General features: G+C 35.9%; 1 protein-coding gene and 1 pseudogene across 1 annotated transcript; both read right to left on the reverse strand.

The window, feature by feature from the left end:
• The window catches only part of LOC143452745 (G1/S-specific cyclin-E1-like), a 225,882-nt pseudogene that overhangs the window by 158,813 nt on the left and 44,966 nt on the right, over positions 1-22,103 (reverse strand).
• LOC143444173 (uncharacterized) lies at positions 15,804-16,541 on the reverse strand (the record flags this gene model as incomplete). The annotated part of the gene is made up of 1 exon (XM_076943308.1): positions 15,804-16,541. A coding segment is annotated over one exon (738 nt), but the record flags the coding sequence as incomplete, so codon positions are not given.

Consider the following 22,103-nt stretch of genomic DNA (forward strand, 5'->3'; position numbering starts at 1 on the left):
GACCTATTTAGTCAAGCGGAAAGGCTTCCCACAGAGAGTCAGGGTCTTTGAAACGAATTCGAGAAATTAAATTGAATGGAAATGTCCAAGTGCTTTAACGAAGCAAAAGCTGGGTATGACCTCACTCAATCAAAAGCAATAAATCAGACCATCGTTCTCATTATTCTCATTTCTCACAACCATTGAACTCATCAAATAAAACTCATGATAAATGTGATTTTATACAATGACTTAACTGAAGCATAAACAAACATTTGCGGTTTGCGGTTTGATATGTGAGCTAAACTATCCGACGAAAGAGAAGTTTCTGCAGCGCTATCTACATAAAAAAGAATTCAATTGGCGTGATCATAAACAGTTAACAAGGGACAGTCTCTTTTGGAAGTAGGTGCTATCGACGGGGTTAACCGGGTTAATCTAGCGTAGATCGCCGAAAGTTTTTTGTTGCCCGCGAATGATTTTGCGCAAGGGTAATTGCTGCGTTGATGGACTGGTTTCTGAAAGGTGGGTGATGAATATGATAAATTATCACTGTGTCATAAATTACCACTTGCTGTATTATTTGTGAAACTGGCCAATGTTTGTGTGTGGTGATCGTTGTTGCCATGTTTAGTTAAATTAATCGCGTTGGTTTGGTGAATTTATGATTTGTGAAATTAGTTTTTGTTTGTCCGGAACTCTTTGTTCCATTGTTAGCGTTAGATCGTGGGTAATGAGGTGGTTTAGACACTTAAATTTGTTGTATTTGTGGCTGTAGTGGGTAAGAAAGTGCGACGTCTGGTGGTGACCACTTAACAATTTAGCACGAATTCGTTTATTAACTGGTGGAGTAAGATTCTCTTGACCTATTGCACTCATTAATTCGCGCACTAATTCTTTGGAAGATAGAACATGAAGTGTCAGATCAGCCAACAAAAACTCTAAATGATCCTCAGTCCTCACGTTTATCAAAGTTTTTCAAGATTTCATTGATTATTATGTCGTAACAGGTATGAGCCTACGCAGAAGGTAAACAAAGTAGCCCGAGGTTTGTCGCCGGAATTGCCTCTACCGCTAACAAGTGACGATTAGTTTTTGAAGTGATTTGATAAAGGGAAAATTTATGTTCAAGATGGGAAATCCACGCTTCGGGATTGAACTTACATGATTTACATGAAATACAAAATATTTACATGAATAAATCCTATTTACACATACTATCTCGATAAACATTGACATTTAATCGCTATAAAATACACATAGTTCGTTGCCATATCTCACACAATACTGCACCACAAAGCCTATGCATATAAGGGAATACACTTTATTGCTTTTTTTCACTAATACATAAACATTTTAACGCATCTAAAGGATATAGGTTCTTTTAGATTTTAGAATATTAAACAGCAGTTAACATTATTATTCATCCAATATGTTTCTAAACGGTCTGTTTGCAAAGCGTTTTGTATTCGTCATTTTGTACAAGACGTACTTTGTTGTTGTTCCATAACAGTGGTTGCGATTTACCACGGCAAACGAATGAAAACCTCCGACATTGGCTGTTATTATTTTGCAGGCAGGCTAAAACAGCTTCTGTTGCGTTCTTTAGCAGTTTTCTTCTGTTGCGTTCTTTAGCAAGAAACCATCTACTCGACACGAAGAAGAAGACGAAAGAAAGGAGCAAAGTTGAGCGAAAAGTTTATTCATAATGGGGTACAGGAAAACGTACTGATCTAAAACGTTATCAACTTTAAGGTGGTGAGTTTAGAACTGAAGAAATTCGATAAATACCCTTGCTAAATTTGCCATTTGCTAAATAGGGTTAACAAATTGCTACTGATTGTAAACTTTTGCTAAATAGGGTTAACATCATGTGCATGTGGCTACTCATTGTAACCATTTGCTAAATAGGGTTAACATGTTACTACTCATGGTAACCTTTTGCTATTTTACAAATGGCTACTGACTTTAAACGTTTGCTAAATAGGGTTAACAAATGGCTACTGCTTTTAACCATTTGCTAAATAGAGTTAACAAATTGCTACTGAGTGAAACCATTTGCTAAATAGGGTTAACATGTGGCTACTCATGGTAACCTTTTGCTATTTTACAAATGGCTACTGACTAAAACCGTTTGCTAAATAGGGTTAACAAATGGCTACTGACTTTAAACATTTGCTAAATAGAGTTAACAAATTCCTACTGAGTGAAACCATTTGCTAAATAGGGTTAAAAATGGCTACTGTATTTAACCATTTACTAAATAGCGTTAACATATTGCTACTGAGTTTAACCTTTTTCTAAATAGGGTTAGCAAATGGCTGCTGATTGTAACCATTTGCTAAATAGGGTTAACAAATGCCTACTGAGTGCAACCATTTTATAAATGAGGTTAGGGTTAGTTATAATTAGCACGGGTACAAACGTAAGTTTTGTAAGTTATCATTTGCAGGGGTACAAATATGCACGAAGTTACTATTACCAAATGTATCTCGCAACGTATACGGGTATCAAATTGCACGAAGTAAAAATTACCAAATGTATCTTGCAACGTGTACGGATATCAAATTGCACGAAGTAAAAACTTACCAAATGTATCTCGCAACGTATACGCATATAAAATTGCACGAAGTAAAAATTACCAAATGTATCTCGCAACGTATACGGATATCAAATTGCACGATGTAAAAATTACCGAATGTATCTCGCAACTTATACGAGTGAAAAATTGCACGAAGTAACTATTACCAAATGTAAATGGGATGCAATTACATTGAGCTCTTGCCTTGGTAAACTAGTTCAAGGTAAATGTTGTGAAAACCTTAGCTTACCCTTATCTATTGTGGTAGTGTAGTAGTAACTTTACTAAAGGAAAGTGTTTGATGTTTATCTGAATTTTCTTGAGTTTTTCATCGGAGTCAGTATCATAGTAGGCTACTTCTGAAAACAAAAACATTTACAAAATGTCTAGGCAAAGATTTACAGCAATGCGTGGATTAGAAATTTGCAAAATCTTCTGTCAGACTGCTCTGATGACGAGGATTCTGACATTGAAATCGACGCAACAGTAAATGCTGCAATAGCCAGTGTTCAGCAGGCAAGTGAATCTGAATCGTCAGATTCGAGCGAAGATAAGTCTGATGTACAAAAATGAGTTTTTACATGAAGTTATATAGAGCAAGTTTCCAAATATCAAACGGCATTTAAAATGTTATCCATAACCTACCTACCTATCCCGACCTTATCAATGCCAAGGTTGTCTCATGCATAACATGCGTTTGTGGCATATTAGCCTGTGACTGTGTTGACTGGCGTTTTACCAAATGCCTTTTGTAAAATTGGGTGAAAAGTTAAACAAAGCTTTCGAGTTGTGTCAGTTGTATAAGACTTTGCATCATTCCCTTTCTAGGGCACTTTTCTTAGTTTCTTTACTTCTAAACTCACCATGGTATGATTGATAACGTTTTTGATCGTTAGGTCTATAACCCACGGTGAATTAACTTTACGCCCTATTTTTCTCATTTCTTTTGTAAAATTTATGGTTTTATCAAACCTAGTAACTTATTTCTAGACATTGGTTTATTGGTCGTCATTTTTTCCCCACAGTTCATTGTCAAATGGGAACTGGCATCTATTTTTACCACAAAACGAGCGAAAACGATCGATCGCGTGTTTGGTTGGAAAACTCGACAGAAATCTGGAAACGCGCGAAGGGGAAACCTTCGCGGACCCATAATGCACCCGTTGCCGATTCGGATGTTTCCATTGATTCTGTAGCTTCGCGTCCATTCTGGAAACCGTATAAAGGTAACTATTGACTTGTTACTTTCCAACTGCGCTGAGGTCGTGAGGTCGTTACACGTTGCCAACTCCATTGTGCGGCATCACGCATTACAGACCAAAATGAAGTCACAAAAAAGATGCGAATTTTGCAGTTATATTGACCGGGGAAGGCTTGATTGGCCACGGTCGCATTACGTGGAACAGTTGCACTTTTAAAACGGAGAAACTCGTATTTGACTCTTAGGTAATATCGCGCATCGTACTGTATTTGAACTCTTACGTAATAACGCGCATTTTGGTACTCGCGCCTCAATCAAGCTCATTGAGGAACGTTTTCTTGACAATACAGCAAGTATGCATCATTAACCTTCTAGGCCGCCGATCTTTGTTTCTTCAGTTCTAAACTCACCATGGTGTAATTTATAACGTTTTCGATCATAGCGTCTTCTCTATCCCACGGTCAATTAACATCACGCTCTGTTTCGCTCATTTCTTTTGTATTTGCCAATATTAGGTCAATTTTTTCTAATTTCGTGTAGGGTATTGTCAAATGGGAACTGACTAAATAACGCATCCCTTTTTGCTGGAAGAGTGAAAGAACATTTACATGTACTGCTGTTAAGTTTGCCAGACAGGAACACACTTGGCTTGGACCGAAGGTTTTACAGTTTTTTAACTATTTTCAAGTTAGCCATAGTCGTTGATCAGATAGAGCTAAAAAACAGTTAGAGTACAGTATAATGTTTGCCAAATCGCTAAAAAGTGGCCAAAGAAAATGTATAAATTAATTTGTACAGGTGATATCAGTAAACAAATTAACGACATTCAATATGAACCAAATGACTGACATCGAGATGGTTGAATTTGTGACATCAGGTATTGTACACTAGCTTGTGTAAATGAGTGCGAACTTATGTAACGGGTAAAATAACATACCTCAATTTCAATCAAACAAAACGGCAGCAAATGTGTCTGCTGGATACGAACACGTGATTGTGATTAACGTGATTTTGATTAACGTAACCAAATGTATCTCGCAACTTATACGGGTGACAAATTGCACGAAGTAAAAATTACCAAAGGTATAAAGAAACATATACGGGTATCAAATTGCACGAAGTAAATATTACCAAATGTATCTCGCAACTTATACGGGTATCAAATTGCACGAAGTAAAAATTACCAAAGGTATAAAGAAACATATACGGGTATCAAATTGCACGAAGTAAATATTACCAAATGTATTTGCAACTTGCACGGGTATCAAATTGCAATGTATACGGGTATCAAATTGCAACAAAAAATACTTCGTCGGACCTAGGTTGGCGCGCTAACTATAATCTTACACGATTCGACGTTGGGCCTGCCAAAAATCAGTAACACACAGCGTTTTTACGCGTTTGAGAAAAGGCTTAATTTTCTCAAATTTGAAACAGCAAACACAATATTTTACTGCATTAAAACGCTTTCACCACTTGACGCAGATGAGTCAAAATTCAAAAAATAGACTAGTCTGGCTTCATCTTGCGGTTCTTTAACTAAAACACTTTTTTAATCAAAATTATTGCAATACGTTTCTTTACTATCCCAAAAATTAAAATTGCAAAAGTTAAACGCTGTGCAATACAATAGCCTTTTGCGAGTTGCCCAGTTTAATTTCTAACTTGGAGTAGTGATTTGCAAGTTAATCTGAAAATGTTTACAAAATGCATAACCATTTTCCAGATACCATACTTTTTGTCAATTTGATAGCCGTATACATTGCGAGTTACATTTGGTAATTTTTATTTTGTGCAATTTGATACATGTTGTCAGTTCTTTTAATAAATTGTCGTTCTTTTAACAGTGCATATCGTCAGTTGTTTCAATAAATTGTGGATCTTTTAACCCTATCCCAACCAGGCTCGCGAGTTTACTAAAAAAACTAGGTGTGGCCAACCCCGCACACACATTTGCAATCTGTTAAAAGCACGACAACTGACGAAGTGCACATTTCAATCGCATTCATTTAATTACAAGTTGTGTGCAATTGCTCGAAGATAACTTTTTATGTCCATATTTGTTGAGTCATAATTTTCAACTATGCTCTTCAGCCGTCGGTTGACAGCGTCGTAGCGCTTCTTCCGTTGTGGGCCATCGATTCCAGCAATCAATTGTTCAATTAACATTTCGTTGGAACCTTGTTCCTGCTTAATTTTTTTGACGAGTCTGCGAAGCGTCAGATGGGATATTGAGACACGCTTGCTGAACGTATTGTGCCATATCCTTCAATGCTATTATTCGTTCGTGGAAGGTAATCTTGAACCCGGTGGAAAACATTCACATGTGTACGTGCTACCAAGCATCGAAGCCATTTATTTTGCGCTGTCGGTCAAGCTGGGATAAAGACCACTTTCAAGAAGCTACTTTGTGTAAAAGTCAGACAGCGACATGCCCCTTGCTATTAAATTTTGCCTTCAATTCCTTACTCTTTGTATCTATAATGACTAGTCTAGTCTACTGTACAGACAATCTCGTACTTGATAATTCTCGTGCGTATTCTTGTGATATCTTATTAATATGTAGGCGAGCCGGCCGCCATGCGCAATCAAACACTTTATGATACAAATATAAAATATAGATATAAAATATAAATCGTCAACTTTATGATATATACATCACAATTCATTAATGCACACCATTACAAAGACCGCACATCACAATGGCTCATTGTTTCAATGTTTGAGAAACACGCAAAAATCTTGCTTGAACTGTCGGTTCGATAAAGTGTCGTTCGATCAACTGTCGTTTTGATTAACTGTCGGTTCGATAAAGTGTCGTTCGACCAGCTGTCGTTTCGATAAAGTGTCGTTCGATCAACTGTCGGCTCGATTAACTGTCGTTCGATAAAGTGTCTTTCGATCAGCTGTCGTTTCGATCAGGTGTCGTTCGATAAAGTGTCGTAGTACCGTAATTTCAGTCTTAGTATAAAACCTTTGTTACCTTGCAATGATTGTAGGTATACAGCGTTTTGCATTGAACATAATCACAATAAATGAATTGTACATATTAACATATACATGTACAACATTATTTTGATGTAGTTTTTATCAGCAGTAAAAATTTCTGTACTTAATACTGGGTAAAAATGTTGCAAGCTGATGAAAAAGATGTTTGTGTTGCAAATGAGGTAAGTCAAAAGTCCAGTAGTAAAGCCAGTAATGAATCACCTTAATGAAGAAGTGAATTTTTTAATTTTTTTTTTGTAATATTCATTGTTTAGTGTAGTTTTGCTTTAGTTTTCTTTTTTGATATATTGGTATCATCATCTTTACAGCTGCCAAGCAAAACCCTTATTCATTCTGACATTACAAATGGAAACTCTGCCGGAATCATAAACCGAAAACGGAAACTTAGTGATACAGAAGAAATGGATGAAAAGATATCCAGGAAGGAGGATATGCTTACTGATGACATATCTGAAAAAAAGCCAAAAACGCTCATAGAAAGTAATTTGCCAAGTTGCATAAATTATGACATTCAGAATAGCAATGAATGGAATGCTGTGCAAGATAGAAAAGAATGCAGTTCACCAGCAACCAACCTGAGTCTTGAAACGAATTCAACAGTTACAGATGAAGTCAAACTCACCCAAAGAAAAATTCCTGAAACCTCTGCCACATTAAGTAACACAAAGAAACTAACTGATTCAATTGCTGGAAATTGCGAAAAGAGTGCTGCTAAAAGCTTCAAAGGTGCTGATAAGATAGAAGCGCAAGAAAACTTTAAAGTGACAACTTTAAAGTATGATAGCGTAGTTTAGTGTTTGACCTTTTTAAATAGAAAAAAATTTTCATTCCTGCTGCTCAGTGGCGTTTTTGCGGAGACAGCTATTGCACGGATAGACCATGTGTTGGAAGAAAGAACAATCGGTTATCGAAAAATCTTTGAAATCAATTTTGTATTAGTGTGTTTTTTTAAATATACAAACATGAAAAAATATTTCCATTCAAACAGTAAAATGTATTGTAAATTTCCGTACAATGTCTTATTTTGGCTTAGGTGACCATCATTTACGCATTTCTTAATCAGTTAATTTTAACTCTGCTCCTTATCCTGACAACAATTGGCAGAGTTAAAAACTCGTTAAAATCCCTATAAAATAGAAGCTGAATAATGTGAGGAACAGAGGTATAGAAACAGAAACACAGGGGCTTCAATACTCTGAAGGCAAGGTGACATAAAATAATCTTTTTTCTCGACTTTTAGTATGTTTTGCTGAGACCCTTAAAACAACACTCACAATTCAGTGCGGTATCATTGCCTATATGAATTTATTTTCATAAAAACGCGAAACAACAGTATCATTCAAAAACAAAACGGCTTCATTCCAGAGCGGTGGCTTCGTCTTAGTTCGGTATGAACCTGAAATCAAATAAAATTTTACATAGAGTAACCAGAACTGTATACTTTGTGGCGAAGCAGGTACACACGTTAACCCTATCCTAACCAGACTCGCGAATTTACTAAAAAACTAGGTGTGGCCGACTCCGCACACACCTTTTCAATCGTTAATTACTAGAAAACTATACGTCGTAAACTGATCGGATTTTGACAGGTTAGTAGAAAAATCATCTGGCTTCCTGTATACATCATAATTGTAAAACTAAAGAAAGTGAATTTAGTGTAAATTAAGTATTTCTAAAAGTGACACATTTCTAGAAACTCTTCTTGTTAAGCTGCGTCCACCCGGTGCGGAAAACCAGCTGACCGCGAGAAGAGAACGAAAGAGAATAGTTAGTCGAGTCATGAATGCGTAAATGGGTAATACGCTTCAATGCGGAAAGCAGAGGAGAATTTTGATATATCGCAATATCTTAAAAATTACAAAATCCAACATTAACAAACAACCATGGACAGATAGCTGAATATTTTTTAGGAAAAGTTTTCACCAAATTTCAAATTTTTACAACAAACAATGCAACTGTACGCCACGTTTTGCTATGAAAGTGTTCGGGAGAAGCCAAGCCTAGTTAGAATAGGGTTAAGAGATATTCGCATAAAACCATTTGCTACTGGAAATGACCTTGAGCTGAAATGCGTAGTAAAGATTTAGTTTTTTTCAAATTAACGATCTTAAAAATTCAAAAAACTTCTGTCTAATTGTGCTTTCCAGATTTGACTCATCTTGCTTTGCACAACGTTGCTTTTAAACTCCAAACTTTCACTAATCCATATTCAAAACTATTTGAAAGTAAGGTAAAGTAGCTCTGATCTTCGCATCTCAAAACAGCATACACTAAAACTATCAGAAACGTTTAATATTCTGTCGTTTACCTTTCATTTTAAGGACAAGAAAGGACAAAACTTTCAATGAAAATGCATTTATGATCTCGATTCTGATTTAACATCGGTTGCAAATCACCCCAGCAAAATAAGTAGCAGCAGAAGCACAAGTACAATACACGAGCAACGTGTTGTAGGGCTTATAACATACTGCTCAATTCTGATATAACTTCGCATTACATACATCATGCTTCGTCAAAGATGAACCCATAAGGATATGTCATCTATACATAGCTCACTACGCCCGAAGTGTGCTGATGTCAAGTTGTTAAGAAAATTGATCTTAATGACATAAATAAGGTAGTTTGTTTGCCGTCTTTCTGCCACAAGCACGTTAAAAAAACGGTATAGAAAAATGGTCCGAAGAGCGCCAATGAGAGCTCTGGCTTTTTTGCAGCAAGAAATGATTACGATAATAAACAACAGAATGATTAATAAATAGTTCATGGCTATAGTTCTGCAGCTGAAGTGTTAGCTGGTTAATTGGATTAGGCGTGAGCATGCGCACAACAAGATAACATGTTCGATCAAAAGTCGTCATGCGTTCTTAGCGATAAGCGGCAGTGGTACAGTTTATACACGGCAGTACAAAAATATGTGTTACAATAACAAAGTATAACATAAAAAAACGCAACAAAGAACTATACAGAACTACAAAACGAAACTTTGCTACGGTGTAATAATAATTAAATGACGTAGGAACTAAAACAACGGTTACTTTTAAACGACAGAGTTCATTCTGCTGTAATCAACAGCGACTTGTTCTTGAACTTTTCTTTCCCCATACATGTTGGATACAAGGTGATCTACGCTAGACAGGTCGCGATTGACGGGAAACTATAAAAAAAATAGCAGATAAACTTAACAAAAGGTATGGATACATGTTTTATTAACAATTTAACAGCGGTAAATCAGGGATACCTGGAGATCATTCAAAAATATTCAGTATAGATGATTTTAACATGGTATATTAAAATGGCATTTTGATGTGATCGCCACTGCGTTTGCTATCACGTACGCTTGATGACACAATCGCAAACGATGGGCCTTTGTATAAATTGAAAGCAAAAAATCAGTGACTTTTACTAAAGTGTACGAAATAAGTTTACTTGTGGTGCCCATATGTCATCAAATGATTGCAAGAACAACTGTATGCGAAGGTCGATATTTTCAAATATTTTCAATACCGTTTGGTCTTGTGTGTAGGCTAGGGTTAGGACTAGGAAATATTTTTTTCCTGTAGCAGCAATCAATAAACATTTTGGTATAAATTTAGAAAATTATAATTATTTCGTTCAAATCGTAAAAAATATCCCGCAAAAACTGAATTTAATTTTTGAAATTGGTCCAAATGTAAAAAAAATTTACAATTCTTAACTTATTTTTTGCTACAAATTTAATGTTCAAATATTTGTCCGTTTTGCACTTCTGGTAAAGTTCTTCCATCAATTTTACTCCCCTTTCTGCAATTATGTTAGTGCGTGGCCGTGGGTCATCTACACCGGACGTATCCAAAATCCAATGGGTTTTAAGGCACTTTAAGGCTGCAGGACATTCGAGCTCAAAGATAGCATCAAATAATCTTTGATATATTCCATCTTTAAACCTTTTGTTAGAAAACAAGGCTTCCTGCCACGCATTTGCAATGAATGAGCATGATATCTCCAGAGTTAATCTCCATCTAGGGATGAGGAAGTAGGCAATCATAGCATAAATGGCTTTTGAATTCCATCTAGCATTGTGTACAGATAGAAATTTATGCCATTTCGTCATATGCAATTCTGATATAATTTCGCATTACATACATCATGCTTCGTCAACGATGAAGCCATACGGGAGATAAATTATAACGTACAGGGGAAATAAATCTTATCCCAAGATGGCCCGCTTGAGCATAATAGTCGGCAAAATCACCAGGTGCTCAACTTCTGGCTTTATCTCACTGGATTCACACGCGGTATCGTGACAGAATGGCTTATTCAACATTAAAATTCATGAAGGATTTCGCGTTTTTGACCACACCAGTATTATAATGGGAGATGAAAAACAAGCCTGGTTCTATCTGAGATCCGGCGTTTTATTCCTGACATCAAAATCCGGTTTTAAGTTCACATTCGTGAACTTTTATGCTTTTAATCCGTAATTAATATTTCCGATTAATTAATCACTTTAACTAAACAAATCCTGTCGAAAACAAGCTGCTGACGGTGAATTTCAAATGAAATAATAACAAAAATAATTTGCTCCAGGGACGGAAATATGCATTTTATTTTGTTTAACTAACACTTTGTCCTACCACAACTGTGTTTGTCATTGTCGGTTTAAGATATACGTTTTGCTGATTTTTATTTATGGTTAACAAAAAGGACTTTATGACAAATGGTAGATAATAATTTCTAAATAACCAAGTATAGCCTATAGGCCCTGTAGTATAGGCCTATAATGCAGAGGCAATGACACACTGTATTGTAACGAAAAGTGATGTTATTTATTTAATTTTACCTTTATCGTAGACGTCACTCGAAGGTGACGACATACAGTAAGTTGATGGCTCGATGCTTGACGACGACGCCTTACACATAAGATTAATCGGACGATCCTTGAAAAATAATGAAACAAACAATGTAGTACTGAAGTTGGAACTAAACCAAAATAACTAATAAAGCAAGTGGAAACGGAATTAAAAAAGTCTTAATTAAATGGGCTCCGTTTACAGTGACAACAATCAAAGACGGGAAATTCAGCAATACATAATACCTTGACTCATTAGTATTGTCGACTTCAAGAACGCATGATATCTGCGCAAGCTCGATTACCGTTTGCAAATAAGCTTAGTTTGGATAAATGTCTTAAATGTCCTAGTGATTATGTGTCGGTGATTAAGTGTCACCAAACCGAACCATCCATACATCTGTCGATTCACGTATAAAACTGTGATGTAATTGTGAATGTTGCGAAACCATTTTGAAAATTTCCATATGAATCGTGCAACAGCAATCACAGAAAAGACCGTTTGAATGCCGGTTTTGACGTTTGGCTTGTTGTTTCGTGATTTGATACTTTAAAGTTACGTTTGGAAACCTTGCAATCAAATTATGAAAACAAAACATAAATTGCATACTTGCGATTCAATTTAACTCTTTGCTATTATTGCGGCGTCGGCGTTCCATAGGAAACGTCTAAACACGCCCCAAAACACTGCAATTGTTTCGAGTTGCAAAATTTTGAGTGGCTTCATAAACCGCGGTTCTTCACAGTAAATGCTTCCATTTACACAACTTGATATGGTAAAGTCGATGAATTAAGCAGAAGCAAGCTACAACAATCGCATCGGCACGCAATTACTTGTCACTACGTTATTATTGGGAGCCGTTCTTGCTAATAAAAACATTAACAATAAGTACAGCGTTACTTGGGCTTATATTTCGTTAAAAATAAGTCCACATTGCAATAAATAGCAAGCCAATACTCTGATTAGCAGAACTGCCAACAAACGCGGTTGTTGGTCATATTAAGCAAAGAATTGCATTTTCCTACCTGCATAGACCGAGACCAGACGCTGATGCGGCGAGCAACTGAGAATAAGGATCTGCAAGACAATGCAAGGCGGTTCAAAGTTTACATTCATAGTAGTGACACTTATACGACATATACAACTTATACGAGTGAAATATTGCACGAAGTAACTATTACCAAATGTATCTCGCAACGTTGCAGGTATCAAATTGCACGAAATAAAAATTACCAAATGGAACTCGCAATGTATACGGCTATCAAATTGCCAAAAAGTATGGTATCTGGAAAATGGTTATGCATTTTGTAGCCATTTCCAGATTAACTTACAAATCACTACTCCAAGTTAGAAATTTAACTGGGCAATTCGCAAAAGGCTATTGTATTGCACAGCGTTTAACTTTTCCAATTTTAATTTTGTGTATAGTAAAGAAACGTATTGCAATTATTTTGATTGAAAAAGTGTTTTAGGTAAAGAACCGCAAGATGAAGCCAGACTAGTCTATTTTTGAATTTCGACTCATCTGCGTCATTTTTTGTAATGGTTGAGCGAAACATGACAGATAAGACACACAAGTTTAGCTCAAATTCAGTGTATACAAATTCTTCCTCCCATTCCGTTTTAAAAGTTCTATTCTCCTCTTCATACTTTCTCTTTTTGCAATAATTCCCCAACAACATTTCTTGGATAAACTCCTTTTGCAATTATTGATATAACCGTAACCCACACTGAAAACTAGTTCAGCCCTGACATGCAGCTTAAATCTGACGGTTTACTTAACTACAGTGTACAGGTTAGCACACTTCTTCACAATAATTTTTTCTTCGGAGTGTAGTTTGATTACACTGGACAACAGCAAAATTATTCCTCAAATGAAAATAAACTGCCTAGACTAACTTTGGGACGCTGATTCCAAATCTGAAATCAGAATTGGTCTATCACGTCAGGTTTTCAAGATATGAAAATTCACGAAATTCGGATTTTGCATTGATTGGCACTATATTATAAGGTTCTACAGTACAAGGTATTGTGCAATTTTCTTTCCCAGCGAATTGTTGGTCATATTATGTCACAATGCATGTTATGTAAGATTAATATTGACATTATTTTGTAAATGCAATGTTCTATCTTTTCACAATTAATGCATTCTTGAATGTTCTTGGCCATGACTATAGAGGCGGTGGGGGGTAGGGGTAGGGGGGGAACATATGTGGAGACCTTAAAGTTGTGTCACTTTTGCTCGGATTGCAGTTGGGTTACACCAGGGGTCGGGAACCTTTTTGGGTAAGAGAGCCATGAAAGCCACATATTGTTAATTTTATTTCCGTTAGAGCCATATAATATTTTTCAACACTTAATGCAACTAACGTGTGCATTTTTAAGCAAAACCAACTATTTTAGACAACGGTAAATGTCTGAATTTACTCTTTAATAACATGCTAATTACTGTTAATGCTATTTCTGGTGCTGCATGGTACAGAAATTACAAAACTACAAATAACAGAAAAGTTTAATTCGTAACAATTGTGCTAAGAAATGCCAGCTTAGATTTATCTGCGAGCCAGATGCCGTCATCAAAAGAGCCATATCTGGCTCGCGAGCCATAGGTTCCCGACCTCTGGGTTACACCAAGCATATGTGCTTTCTCTGTTTGTGGGACAGTGGAGACGATGCAAACCACTATGACACAACTGAATGGCCAATGAGAACGGACTACATTGTTGGAAGATATAATGTTAAGTGCCAACCCCTAATTGATCCGAGCAAAGTGTACTTGCCACCACTTCACATTAAACTGGGCCTGATCAAACAATTTGTGAAGGCAATGGATTTCAATGGAGATGGATTTCTGCATATAAAAGAAAAATTTGGTGCAATACCAAGTGATGCTAAACTAAGAGCTGGAATATTTGTTGGCCCCCAAATACGTGATTTGATCCGTGACCCAGTATTTCCATCCAAGCTTAATTCAAATTGAATTAAAAGCCTGGAATGCATTTGTACAGATTGTACAAAATTTTCTTGGGAAGTACAGGGCAGAAAATTACTCGGAACTAGTGGACAATTTGCTGGAATCATACCGCGAAATGGGCTGCAGAATGTCGGTTAAACTGCATTTTCTTCATTCACACTTGGAATTTTTCCCGCCAAACCTGGGTGATGTGAGCGACGAGCATGGGGAAAGATTTCACCAAGACATCTCTGTGATGGAATCGCGGTATAGAGGTCGATTTAACCCAAACATGATGGGGGACTACTGCTGGTTTCTTCAGCGTGAAACTGACACTGAACATACTCGAAAGAGCAAGTGTATAAAGCACTTTTGAGGGAATATAATGTTATTTTTGTCTGATTTAATTATCCTGGGTTGTGTTAAATTGTGCAGTATGATAATGCTGTTATTTTCAATAGAAATTACTGGGTTGATTACATGTAATGTTTTGTTCCGCTCAGCCAAAATTAGCCAAAATCACAGTTATGGGTTGTCGTGAGCATATATCATATCTCAAAAACGTGACGTGTTAGAAAAAATCTAAGACCAGATTTGGATTCAGCATTGCAAAATTAGTCTAGGTAAACTTGAAATGAGCGAGGAATAAAAAATAAGTTGTAAATTGTTGTCCAGTGTTATTACTAACAATCAGTCGACTGTTACTGCTTGTAGTAGAACGCATTGTTTCATAATCTGATCAATTAACTCGTCTAGACCGGAAAAATGGATGTCTAAATCAACAATGCAAATTCATTAAAGAGCCGCAGTTTGGCCACCCCTGCACTAGGCATTGATAACGTTTCTCTTCAGTGTGAGTTATGATATGAATTTTATCATACGAATTTTAGGGCACCTTGCGTTGATTAACTTCCTGAAAAAACAAACTGTTTGCCCAACACAACCATATGGTGCAATTTTATATTTCATAAATACAACAAAGTCATTGATATAACATGTAAAAGTGAACAAATAAAACACAAACAAAAGGATGCAGCATCTGGATGAATGGTTTGTAAATGTTTTTTGATGCTAAGTTTTGTCCAAAGACCACTTCAAAATATTTAGATCTCCTCAATAGGAGGTTTAATATTTGTTTAATGCATCTGTCATTAAACATTGTCAATGTAGTTTTACAGTGTCAATAGTTTCATGACTCCGCAAATTTTTCTTTTGGGAAAAGGAATGTTAACACACTTGGCAATAAAAAGATCAATCTCCATTGTGGATTTTGATATGAGCTTTTAAATGTTGGCTTTGGGTAAATGACTTGACACAAATTTGGCACTGATAAGGTTTATCACCAGTGTGGATTCTCATATGAACTTTTAAATTGTTGCTTGTGGTAAATGACTTGAGGCAAACTTGACAATGATAAGGTCGCTCACCAGTGTGGATTCTCATATGAGCTTTTAAATGGTTGCTTGTGGTAAATGACTTGAGGCAAACTTGACAATGATAAGGTCGCTCACCAGTGTGGATTCTCATATGAGCTTTTAAATTTCCACTTGTGGTAAATGACTTGAGGCAAACTTGACAATGGTAAGGTCGCTCACCAGTGTGGATTCTCATATGAGCTTTTAAATGACTGCCATCTAAAAATGACTTGTAACACACGTGGCATTGATAAGGTCTTTCACCAGTGTGCATTCTCATATGAGTTTTCAAATTTCCACTTCTGGTAAATGACTTGACACAAACTTGGCACTGATAAGGTTTCTCACCAGTGTGCATTCTCATATGACCTTGCAAACTTCCACCTGTGGTAAATGTCTTGAGGCACACCTGGCATTGATATGGTCGTTCACCTGTGTGCATTCGCATATGAGTTTTCAAATTTCCACTTGTGGTAAATGTCTTGAGGCACACGTGGCATTGATATGGTCGTTCACCTGTGTGCATTCGCATATGAGTTTTTAAATGTTGGCTTTGAGTAAATAACTTTTCACAAATGAAATCACATTTCACATCATTTGAAATCACATTTTCAAATTTCACATTTCACAAATCACAGTGATAATTACGCTCTCCAGCATGAGTTTTTACATGAGCTTTCAAACTGCTGCTTTGGGTAAATGACTTGTCGCACACATCGCATTGATAAGGTCGCTCAACTGTGTGAGTTCTTAAATGTTGTTTCAAGTTGCTTTTGCATTTGAATGATTTATCACAAAATTTGCAGGAAAATTTCTTTTCTTGTCCTTCTTTGTTGAAAAAGTCTTGTGAAATCCCATCACTGATTGATTTTAACAAAACGTCAACTGGCATACCAACTACTTGACGATCCATTTCGTTATTACTTGTTATTATACAAACTTATAACCTATTTTCTGAAAAGAACTTAAAATATTTGAAGGTTTTATTGATAGGAGTAAACTCATATAATGGGTAACTCTTTTAATAAAAATATTCACTATCAATAATTGTTTGCAAAATTAATTACAGAGTAAAAAAATCAGTGACTGTCACATATAAAAACGAAAATCAAAAAGGTTCCCTGTAGTTTGCAAACTGCCAATTTGGATAAATGTCGATAAGTTCACTCACCAGTGTGAGTTCTCATATGAGTTTTCAATATTGCTACTAACGCAAAATGCCTTGTGGCACACCTAGCCTACCATTCGTGTTACTTAGGGCTACCATATATCCTCTTTCTCAAGAAAAATGATTTTTGCTCAAAGTAGGCCTACATGCTACTGAAAACGTCAAAATGTCCTCTTTTTTACATTTTTTGCTTTCCTGCTTATATTTTCAACACAATTATATTTTTATGTGACTTTTAGGGTTAAACGACAATTAAACGTGGGAAACTTACCGCGAATAAACTAAACAAACGCGAGGACAACTGTCCGTCACAACTGACCGTGACGTAAATTTACCTAGAACCAACTGACCTTAATTCATATTATTACTTTAATCATATAATTTGAATAAACAACAATGTTAATATGCGTAAAAAATAAAAGCATAGCGTTTGATGGCCAGTTGACCACGACCAATTGTCGCCAGTGATTTTGTTCACGGTCAATTTACGTGATCACGACTTTTTGTCATGAGGCCTAAGTCAAGTGACATTTCGGCGACAGATTGAGGTCTAACCATTTTTGTTATCATTGTTTTGATTTAGACAACCATAAAAGCTAAATAAAGCTAAGCAATAACGCCAAAGAAATATATTGTGTTTTCTGATGAACTGTGGCAAAAGTATCCTTGTTTCAGAAAAGGACGTAATGATTTTGAACCTGAATGCATTACTTGTGCATATGCGTATAGTTATCCAAAAATATGTTATAAATTCTTTAAACGTAAAACTCTATTTGCATTGTAGTAGCTGGCGAAATTGGCCTCTTTTTAGGCGATGAAAATATGGTAGGCCTATATAACATAAGAGGTAGTAACACCAAACAGCCAAAATCATACGTAATAATCTTAATCAGTGATATCACAAAAACCCCTAATCTCAAACAACTTCTGTAATGAAAAAAGTTACTTTCCAGAAGTCAAACTCTTCTAAATAATCGAGAAAATAATATAATTATATTGTATAATAATATATATTATAATATATTGCTTAACCTTAGTCTATTCTAGACACTGTATATTAAGATGGAAAATGAATTGTGGTATCTACAGTATTGTGTAGTAAAGAAGTGACAACATTTAGCCAACATTTTACGGCTTAAAAATCGGTTTTCTGAAAAATGACATGTTAATATTTTACATTCGAAGAATGGATTATTTCACTTTAATTCCTTCAATTTCATTAATTCATGTGAAAAACATTATACAACAAACATATTAAACAAAAGTTTAACAAAACTACCATTAACCTACATGCAGAAAAGTTAGGCTGCAAAACCTGAATGTGCACCTAGTCGCTTGCCTTCAATTCCTTCATTGGCCATCCAGTCTTCCATTCTATCAGAAAAATACGTACACTACATTATTGCACGAAAACAATCACAGTCCTACCAGTTTTGCAAAAAAAAATAAATAAGCAAATAATTGAACATCGTTAAATACAAGAAAGCCAGCAAAACTATTTCTGGAAATGTGCCATCAAATTGTAGTTAGTAGCCTAGTTTTGCCTTTTAATAAAGCCGGATCTCATCGCTTCTCTAAGCTGACTTCGCACGCGTTGCATTTTCATCTGGTTTATGAAATAACGACAACCTAGCACCGACGAAACATTTCCGCTATTTATATTTATGTCTATTTTATGTTAACACCGGCACAAAACCAAGAGAAAGGAAATGCCCAGTGAGGATAAGTCTTGGACAAGTAGATTACATTCTTGCAGTGTAGTAACTAGTGACTGCATTAAAGCACATTGATAAATATTAATTAAATAAAATCCCATAAATTTTAGTGGTGTGCACATTGAAAGTGCACAAAAAAGACACTTTTCTCATTTGTTACACGGCAAGTTTACTTTTAAAAACAAAAATCAAAGAATCATTAAACAAATCAAATCAAATAAGAAATCAAAGATTGAATTATATTTTGCCTACACAAGAACTCCCTTTTAATGCATGAAATAACCTGTAATTTCATCCCATAGAAAGGCATAGATTGAATTGAATTCTTTTACCGTGGTAAAATTATATGTGTAAGATATCAGATACCGGATGTTATTTTGTTTGATGACGATAACAAACAACTGGTACCATACATCAATGCATTTAATTTGGTTAGTGTAATAAATTCAAACAAACATGAATGTTGACGGACTCTTATTTTCATTTTGTATTTTCTAAAATACAGCTAGATGGTCTCTTTTTTATTTTTAAATACAACTAAATTTGCTAAAACTTTGTACATATACATTCTATGAGTATATTTTATAGTAGATTGTATCTGTAGTATGTACAAAAAAAGTTTTATGTCAAAATTAATCACAATTACCAGAACGTCCTAACCTGTAAATGTTTCTCTTTATATGTGTCCAGGTTAATGGACTTTAACGTTTTGAAATCACAAACTTGTGGTAGACCGAGGCAAATCTTGCGTTTCCTCTCATTCTGCAATTCGTGACTACGTGCTTCCATTGATGAGGTGACGTCCTCGAAGAAGAATTCAAAAGCTCCCTGAAAGATTTATTTAATCTACGAACTATATGACTATAGGCCTACTACCTAAATTCTAAAGCCTTATCATGTCAACTTTAACTTAACACACATCTATCACCTTCTGGCAGTATCTTGCTGACCCTCGTTACCTAAAATTGTGTTAAGTCATGAGATAGATGTGGACGAAGATGAAAAAGGAATTACCTGTTTCTAATCAGATGATCTAGGATTCTAGGTTATGCCAAAAAGTTTCTTACTCGAGGACCAGGTACAACAAAGGCCAATTAAAAGAATTGCGCCCGTACCTGAAAGGTCGTTACGTTCGAGTCGGACTTCCTGAAAATGCGAAACAGCGTGATCGAATTAAATACACGCTGTTATGATTACATCCTATTTACACATACTGCCTCGATAAACAATGTCATGTAATCGCTATAAAACACACATAGTTCGTTGCCATATCTCAAACAATACTGCACCACAAAGCCTATGCATATAAAGGAATACACTTCAATGCTTTTTTTTACAGTAATACTTAAACATTTTAACGCATCTAAAGAATATAGGTTCTTTTAGATTTTAGAATATTAAACAGCAGTTAATATAATTATTCATCCAATATGTTTATAATCCTTTTTCTTATTCTCTAACGCTGCGTTCTCTAACAATGCATGAGTTTTTTCTACTGCACAGTCCGTTTGTACTGTGTGTATTTACCAAAACTTACGATTGGGACGTTTTTCCGGCGGCGATCCGTAGAATCAGCCATCTCCATTGCCTTGGGCTGATCAGCGTGAAGCTTGCCACGTAGGTGTCTCACGAGGCCATTCCAAGAAGTCAGGAACTTTTTGCAAAGTTCGCACTTGAAATCACCTTTCCCATTATTTTTTTTATCGTGCACGACTTTGCAGTGGCGCGATATGTTAGAATTCATGACACCACAGTATCTAGAACAATTACTAACACCATTATGTCATTATTCTCGGACATGTTTGGCTTTTGTTTTCTTTTACACATAGAAATCAAAAACAGCATTGAAAAGCTGAAGGTATTTTAAATTATCTTCCATTCATACTTGAAAGCTGGTCGAAATTATAGTAGAACTTACGGACACTTTTTCTTCTTATTTAATCCAGTATTAGAAGATCACGATTTTGTGATTTCCGACTGCGCTTGTCCATAATCCTTATTCTTGAACCCGTCAATTTGTTCTGTTGCTGGGTCACTTTTATCATCTCCCTGCTGTTATAAAAAGAAAATTTGCTGTTGTTCAATTTTATTTAAATTTAGATGGTTTAAGTGTCTATATACCTGTGGCATCGTAACGATGACAAAAAGTGCACAAACAAACGTGCTGTAATAAGCAAAAGATCGGAGACCCACGTTTAAAGGCTTTATTTAACTAAAAAAAGGATAAAAATCTAAAAAGAATCAACAATTTTAACAGCCCCGTTTCGCAACACTCTTTAATGTGATGTATAATTTAGGTCACCCTTAACTCATTCCTTCGTTATCCACCCTGGAAATGTTTTATTTTTCCCCGTTCCCGCCAGCATTGGCTCTTATGTGACAACCCCCAGGTACAGTAACTGTTTGTTGTTGCCGTCACTGCGCGCGCCATACGTTTTATGAGTCGAACTGAACTCGATGTTATCGGCCAGTTAACACTAGAACGGCCGAGGTTTCGAAATCGACACTTTTTGAATTTTGATGTATATTTTTTTTTAGTAAAAGCAGTTGCAACGAAATAAAATTTTCAGTAGCTTCCTAACTTTCTTGAAAGAGTTTGGATAAGTAACATTTACCGAAATTTTATTTTCGATTAAATTTTTATAACCTGTTATACCTTCAACGGCCGAGGTGTCGAAATCGACACCAAGATGATTTTAGAGGTTCAGTAGACTACAACATCTTTTTACTTCGCACGATTGCACTTGCAACTATCATATACTTCAGATTAGCCCAGTTTTTATCTTTTCACGTGATTGTTTATCTCCTTTAGATGCAGCTTTTATGGAGAGTTTATGACATTCTAAACGTACTTTGTCCATGTACATTTGTACAATAAAAACTCGCTTTGCTTTGCAGCGAAGGCGAACTGTAAAATGCACACGACATTTTTTGTGCAACGTATGGATTGTATGCCATACGCTATTAGCAGAGCTAGGCTATAAACTGTACAGTAGGCTAAAACGAAACAAGGTAGGTGTGGACGTTTTCGACCAAACAGCGAGAAAATACACAACTCATGCAGCAAGTAGACGATGACCTTTGGCTGTTTGGACAAAACTACTGGACATAGTAGAGCTAAATTCCTGGATTCTGCACAGAAAATGTTTCGGTAGCAACATCGGCCGACGAAGCTTCAATATCCAGCTTATGGAGGGGTTGAGGGATGCTTACGCGGTGAAGAGAAGTGAGCCCACTTGGTCCAAAGAGAAGT

Source organism: Clavelina lepadiformis, chromosome 1 (genome assembly GCF_947623445.1).
Source record: "Clavelina lepadiformis chromosome 1, kaClaLepa1.1, whole genome shotgun sequence".
Classification (NCBI taxonomy): Eukaryota; Metazoa; Chordata; class Ascidiacea; order Aplousobranchia; family Clavelinidae; genus Clavelina; species Clavelina lepadiformis.